This window comes from Solanum stenotomum, chromosome 11 (genome assembly GCF_019186545.1).
Source record: "Solanum stenotomum isolate F172 chromosome 11, ASM1918654v1, whole genome shotgun sequence".
Classification (NCBI taxonomy): Eukaryota; Viridiplantae; Streptophyta; class Magnoliopsida; order Solanales; family Solanaceae; genus Solanum; species Solanum stenotomum.
Window position 1 is genome coordinate 4575645 of NC_064292.1, and position 7366 is coordinate 4583010.

The 7366-nt window shown below is 36.3% G+C and overlaps 1 protein-coding gene across 1 annotated transcript; it reads right to left on the reverse strand.

Annotated features, from left to right (window-relative positions):
• Nucleotides 1-1243: 1243 nt before the first annotated feature.
• On the reverse strand, nt 1244-7104 carry LOC125843674 (P-loop NTPase domain-containing protein LPA1 homolog 2-like). The gene is made up of 8 exons (XM_049522845.1): nt 6902-7104; nt 6541-6702; nt 5162-5469; nt 4610-4691; nt 3393-3791; nt 2553-3293; nt 2259-2372; nt 1244-1959 (listed from the first exon to the last, which is right to left on the reverse strand). The coding sequence occupies exons 2-8, from the start codon at nt 6697-6699 to the stop codon at nt 1561-1563; spliced, it is 2202 nt and encodes a 733-aa protein (XP_049378802.1). The 5' UTR covers nt 6700-6702; nt 6902-7104; the 3' UTR covers nt 1244-1560.
• Between the last annotated feature and the right edge of the window lie 262 nt (nt 7105-7366).

Genomic DNA, 7366 nt, shown 5'->3' on the forward strand with positions numbered 1-7366 from the left:
AAATTTGATATGTAAGTGTTTAAAGCACAATAATTATAAAAAAAGGAATAATAGAAATAAAATCTTGTCAAATAACTTAAAAGTACATATGATCTCATTTTAATAATAGTAAAAATTAGGCAAATCACATAGTATAAGAAAGAAACTACTTCCTATCCCTACTCTTTCATTAATTACCAAAAATCCCTTTTTTAGTGTCTTTCGGATACATAATATAGCAGCGCGGATACTTTAATTAATAAAGGGTGAATACTTAAATTATTAAGTTGTTGGCACGGATACTTTAATTAATAACGGGCGGATACTTAAATTAACGGGCGAATGCATAATATAGCAGCGCGGATACTTTAATTAATAACGGACAGATACTTAAACTAATAAAGTATCGATTTAGTTGAATTGGGGGAAAATAAGAGATTTTTGTATTTTAGTAAAAGAGTAGGGAAATATTGAGAATAGGTAAAGTAATGTTGTGTACTTAAGTAATTTGTCCTTAATAAAATGAACTCTATGGTGCTCCTTTACCTACATCCGTTTATTAAAGAAATTATTCCTATACTTTATTGAGATAGATGGAACTTTCCCTCTAAGATAATTTCATTTTTCATGAATAACTCGAATGCTCTTCTTTCTGGCAATAATACCAAAATATCAAATTGACACAATCAATTTTATCTTTATTTTGATACTTATGTACCCCGTTTACATTGAATTTTTAATAAAACCCAATTGGGTCTAGTGTAAGAATTGTTAGGTATACACAGCGTCTGGTGTACTAAACTCCAACTATACATGTGATCTAGAAAAAGGTCGAACCACATTAGTTCTTGTGTACAATCCATATACAATACAATCATCAACAGCAAACTCCATGTAAGTCCCTATAAGTGGGGTTTGAAAGATGATAAAATCTATGCAAACCTTGCCCTTTTCTCGTGAGGTCGTTTCCGATAGACCCTAGACTTAAAATAAAGTATGTCCAAGCAGTTAGGAAAAGGAAATGCATAATTGAGAACAGCAGCAAATCATTTAAGGTCTCATATATCAAATAGTGGCTGCCAGGGGTTGGAGTGAAGCATTCATTTCAAGTTATTGAGATGGAATACTCAATAACTACGTTGCAAGTGTCATAAATAATGTCAGTAATGGAACTTCATATGAAAATGAACGTAAATTCGAGAATTTACAACGACGACAGAACTATATTAGTGTGAGAGAATTGTTATGCCATCGAAGATCTGACCATAGTAAGCTATGAAATCTACGTAAAATGCATAATGATGGCTGGTTAACATATTTTCTTAACCTGTTAGATGAAAAGAAGTTTTTCAGCGTACTGGACAAAGTAAACAACACATAATAAACAGGCATTCTCTGGCATAATTTATGCAGATGCACTTTCTATACACAGAGGTAATACCTCTTTCCGGTAGTTTCACCAGAGCTAAAAACAAAGACAGGTTCTACGCAAAGTCAAAGACGAAAGTAAGAAGGCCACAAGGGAAGCAAGAAACCATGCTTCAACTGCACAAAAGGAAACAATACAACAAACCTACGCTGTTACCTAGACATTCCTTCCGGGATGGTGGAACCATTTATCAATGCCCCATGCTTCCCCAAGGTTGGAATGCTGTTAGAACGTTTCTTTACTCGAATGTTGCCAGAGGTTGGGACTCTCTTCTCGTTCTTCTCTTTGAGAAAAGAAGTGTAGCTCCCAAGCGGTAGCTCCAAAATTACAGCACTCTTACTTCTGAAAGATTGATCGATGCTCTTCCTATACGTCTCGAAACCTTCAGTTAGCTGGTCCCCTGAAACAGGTACAACCTTAGTACTCAACTCTGACTTATTGTATATTTCTTCATTAACATCAGTCATATAACCATCTTCTTGAATATCTAGCATGGCAAGATCATCATACTCCTCATCTGATTTAGTAGATTCCTCATCCACTGAGCCTTCCTGTGTGCATAGCAGCAAAGAGGTTGATTATTAAACAACAACAAAAATTAGCGTTAAATCCCCAGTTGCTAGCTGAAAATCAATGAAACATGGGCTTCAAATTAATTCAATGGAACTTTGCACGACAAGTATGATGGTTAGGCAAGAAAGAGGATTTGAATACAGTCGCATATTCACTAAACAAACCAAAATGTATGATCTTAATAATTAGTTAAGACCTAATCATCTAGAAATGACATACTTCCAACGATATGTAGCAGCTTCCTGATGACATCAAGTATATAAATCATTCAACATACCTCCTCATCAACTCGTTTGGAACCATCATCACTAAGATCCTCGTCACTGTCTCTTTCAAGTGGTTCATCAACCTCTTCGTCATCACTACCATGCACTGATTGTTCCTCTTTGAGCTGTAATTATCGTGAAAAATGGGAATGCATCAAAGAACTTATGGAACTAAATGGAAGACAAAAGTAAATAAGTAAAGAAATATATACGACCTCCAAGCTCCATAAACCAAAGGCTAATACAGAGAAAAGTGTGCATTATACGTTTAGTTTATGGAAACCCATCAGAACTTCTAGGCATACCTCTTTTGCATGTGCTTCAGGCAACCTTGGTGAGCTGCAGCAAGAGGAATAGTACCTGCTGCCATTGTCCGTCAGCTCACCCCTCGATTCATCTACACTACTAGCATGACTGGTACCACCAACATCACTGGGCCAAGCACTGATCCCAAAATGGCCAAATTGCAGATTAATAGGTTCAGCCTTGCCAATCTGCAGTGGTCCATACATAGGGGTCCCTATTCCACTCGCAGCGGAGTGATCCATAATAGGCTTGCCATCATTGCCCAAGGTGTAAACTGGCCAAGCTTTTGCTACTGATCCATCATTGTTCAGAAGAGCCATCAAGTGCCTAGAAGAACCTTTTCTTTGAATCAGTTGAAACATTCCCTTAGAGCTCACACAATTGGCAGCACACTGGTTTCTGTATTCCTCATCAATGACGACAACCGTATTTGTGACTGGATCATACAGTTGCTCCCCTGCATCACGCCTCCGTAGGCAACCGAAGACAGTGGCATGAATGGCTGCCACACTTTTATCTACATTGGTGTTGTTAATCTTTGGCACCAAATGCTTGTCAGCTCTGTTACAGAGATATTCTTGTATTGTCCGGATGTTTCGAATATATTTAACATACTTGTTTTTAGCAGGATCAAGAGTCATGTACTTCGCACGTACTGCAAACCTTTCTAAATGTTTTTCCTCATTTGCAATGTAAACCATAAAAGGTATGACTGACGGATGCTTCTTCATTAGTCCCATCTGCAGGTATAAGAAAAAATCGCCTCCAACTTAGCCACCACACAAGAAAGTCCCTCCAGGTAAAAAGCAAAATATGCAATATTTAAAATTAATTATTACCACAAAATTAAGGCTCAAATGAACACCCTCCACAACGACTGATTCTTTCCGGTCTTCCCATGCAGTTATTAGCCTATCAAGACTATCAATTACCATCTCACTCTGTGCCTTAAATCCTTCAACTGCCATTTCTCTGGAACTAATCAAATCAACAGCATTTGAAATCCGCACAGGTGGAGATTTTACACCTTCTTTTTGTATTGGTGGGGTTGAAATTCCAGCTAACTTCTTCGCCCTTTTCTTCGCTTTAGCTTCAGAAACAGCTACAGGATCCAAATATTCCCCTGCGTGGTAGGTTGAAGCCCAAAGTAAAGGGTTTTGCTTTTCATCTACAAAACTCCTCATCATATGTCGAATGGAGTCAGTGGACACCACAGTCGTTATACCCAACCTGCTTCCCTGTGAAGATAAATGGAGAAGAAAATCATACATCTCATGTCCCAATATACACGGCAATCTTCCATTTCAGGAGATTTAACATACCACAATAATACACGCCTCATGTCCCAATTTATAATTTTTTGAGATCATTCCACCAAAGATATTTTACTTATTTTATTGAGTTTTCTCACATAGGTTCAAATTCATTTAAACCAAATCAAATTTGAACCTTTGATATGATATTTTCTCTATCAAACTCCATGTTACTAAAAGTGATTGCTTTACCGCTTGAAGCGATGAGAAGCTAGGGATTATGGCTTCATAGGTGAAGTCGTGTGCTTCAAAGAATTACTGCAAAATAAACCTAACAAAAGACAAATGGTTCTTTGGATCACAACTTACAGTAGTTGGACTAATATCGGCATTATTGTATCTCAGAAACTGAAATCAATTATTTTGTTAGCAATTTGATTATCATAGTACAATATTACATACATGTTTGGTATTGTTTGATTTTCATAAATTATGCACTTCAATTTCGTATATGGAATTTTTTATTTTTCCATAAATTATGCACTTAATTAAAAAACTGCACGGCGTTTCACTTTTTACTGGTCACTTCAAAGCCCCACGAGCTTTGTAGCTTTTTTTGCATCTTTTGCTTGTAACAGATCAAACTAACTTTTCAATTAGTACATTAATATTTTCTTCCATCGTCACTTGGTATAGGACATACGCCAGATTAATATCAAGAGTCAATTAAATGGGACTGAGGGATTATGACATGAAAAATTAGGAGGTTAGTACAACAGCCAAGGCTATGAGAGAACTTATACCAGCAAAGCAGACAATGTAGATTTGCCACAGCCACTAGTCCCACACAATAGCACAGTTACAGATTCTTTTCTTTCTCGGATCCTGACACATAGCAACAACTCTGTGAAAAATACAGAACATGGTACACTGAAGAAAAATATCAGTAAAATGAGCACATCATCAGCTTCCTATATCAATCACCATGGACAGACAAATTAATAGGGCCATTATTCCCCTAACTTAAGAAGTGACTTAAAATGGAAACTTCTATTTTGCTTCCCTTACAACTTGGAGATTTCAGCAAAAACTTTTTCCAGATTAGGCTAAAGAATGACCAATATCTCAGAATAGATTAGTTTCTTTTCTAAGTGGCTGCATACTAATAAAAACATCACCATATAAGTTAGGGGAGAAAGATGTGCTACAAAACAAGAATTCCCATGCCCTCCCCTTGTCGTTTTATAAATAGGTGTGATATTTTTTTATTTTCAGTTTGTGTGTGTCTGGGACTCTGGGGGTACGAACAGTGAAATACACCTCGTAATACCAAGGGAGAGACAGCAGAACCTCACCTGCAAGCTAAAATTAAATCAGCCCTCTGGTTGGGGCCCATATACTTGTATTCGGTTAAAGCATCACAAACAACATCTAGGAAAGTCCCTCTCTTGACAATGACTGTCGTGCGCCTTTTGTACAACTCAAAAGGTATGCTGCTCTCACTTTGATTGTTCCCTTTATCCATGAATGCATTCATAAAGGTACTGGACTCTCTATGATGAAGTCCTTTAGAGTTATCCTGTCCCAGTTGTGCTCTATCTGCTGAAACCAACTTATCACCCATACATTCACTTCTCATTTTGTCAAAAACTGTTCTGCTTATCTGTTCATGCAAACAAACAAAAAAAGATATAGTAATTAAAGAGCCTAAAATTTATATGTTCTAGAAGAATTTGGAAGTCACAATGCAAAAGAATCCTCTCAAGAACATCAAACAATGGACTAGTCGAATCTTATAAAAGCGAACTCTCATCAGCAGGGTAAAAACAACCATTCTTGCCAATCCGTAAAAGCAGAATCCCAAGTGAGACTTAATGTCCTTTAAGAAGGATACAAAAAAAATTACGTTGCTCAGATCCTCCAAAAATGCCACCGCACACACGTTTAATCGTCCAAAAAAAGCACAAATCTTGAGAGGATCCGACAATAACCTCACAGCATTATATGAACACAGAATTTTTGTATCTACTAAAAAGGAATCTCAAATCTCATTAAAATTCTGCTTTTAAGGATAGGCAAGAATGAGTTTCTTGGCAGCATTTATGGCTGATCCAATTCTCAAGCATATAATTTAAAAATAACACATTACACATGAGCTTTAAAACAAGAAGGCATTAATTTCATTCACTGGCAGAACACAATTTTTAGGGGAAAAAACTCGACTTTACCAAGATAGTCATTAATCTAACTTTCAAGCTTCAACCTTTTTAAAAAAAACAATAGATAGACCAGATATATACTTGATTAGACTTCCTTTTCATAACTGATCAGTTTGATATTGGCAGCTCACAGAACAAAGGAAAAATTGTTAACATCCCAACAATACTTTTACCATAATCAATTAGTGAGACTAACAATTATGAATGAGCAAGTTAAACAGTAAGGAACGAAAAACACTCCAAATACAAAACCAAAAACAGTACTCCATCCGTTTCAAATTATTTGACATATACTCCTTTTTAATCTGTTTCAAAAAGAATTACTTTTTACTTTCCTGGCAACTCTTTAATCTGTTTTAAAACATTTTGATACATTCTACACATCTTCCGTTTAAAACCTGACCAAACCAGACAAACAAAACAAATTGAAACGAAGAGCATAAATCAGATCATAAAGACTGCACATTCTCAAAATAAATACCACATAAATCACCAAACCGAGAAAAACAAATCACCTTAAACGCATGTCGAGGTTTACATCCCATAAGTTGCAGAGTACTCTGCAGAACAGAACGCGTATATCTAAAAGAGTCTTTCCCTTGATCTCTCTTCTCCTCCACCTCCTCATCATCTACTACCACTATATACAACAGTTTCGTTACCTCTGTAGCCATTTCCTAACAATCACAAAACCGAAAAAAACCTCAATCTCCGAGCAAAAAAAAAAACAAAAACAATGCATATACTAAATCGTCATCCGTACATCATCGATCATCAATTACAGAAAACAACAACAAAATCAGATACATTATAACAAAACGATTCTAATTCTAATAATAATAATAATGCCGGTTACTACGATTGATGAAATTGAACCTGGAAAGATGAATTCGGACTCGTTTTTGTCTGTATATATAAAAAAAACGGCGATGACGACGACGGCGGTGGTGTACGGCGGCGGCGGTGGTTTAGGGTTATAACAAACCGGAGATTGATGAAGATGAAGAGAGGAATTTCCAACGCGATCTCGCCATAACAACTTTGCTGGGTTTTTTTCCACGCATCAAAACACGAGTGCATACACGACTACCCCTTTCTTCTCCATTTATAGTAAAAAAATAAATAAAAGCAACAAAAAAATGGGTCGGGTCGGGTTAAAATACCGGAGCGATAATGAGTTGGTGTTCACACGTGAGAAGGAACAGAAAGCTGTGGGTACCCACCTCTTTGTCTATTTATAGTAAAATCCTTTTGTCTCTCTATTCATGTGAACGTATTTGAGCACGAAATTTAAGAAATAAAAGGAATATTTTTTTAATATTTGTGAAAAAAATGAGTATT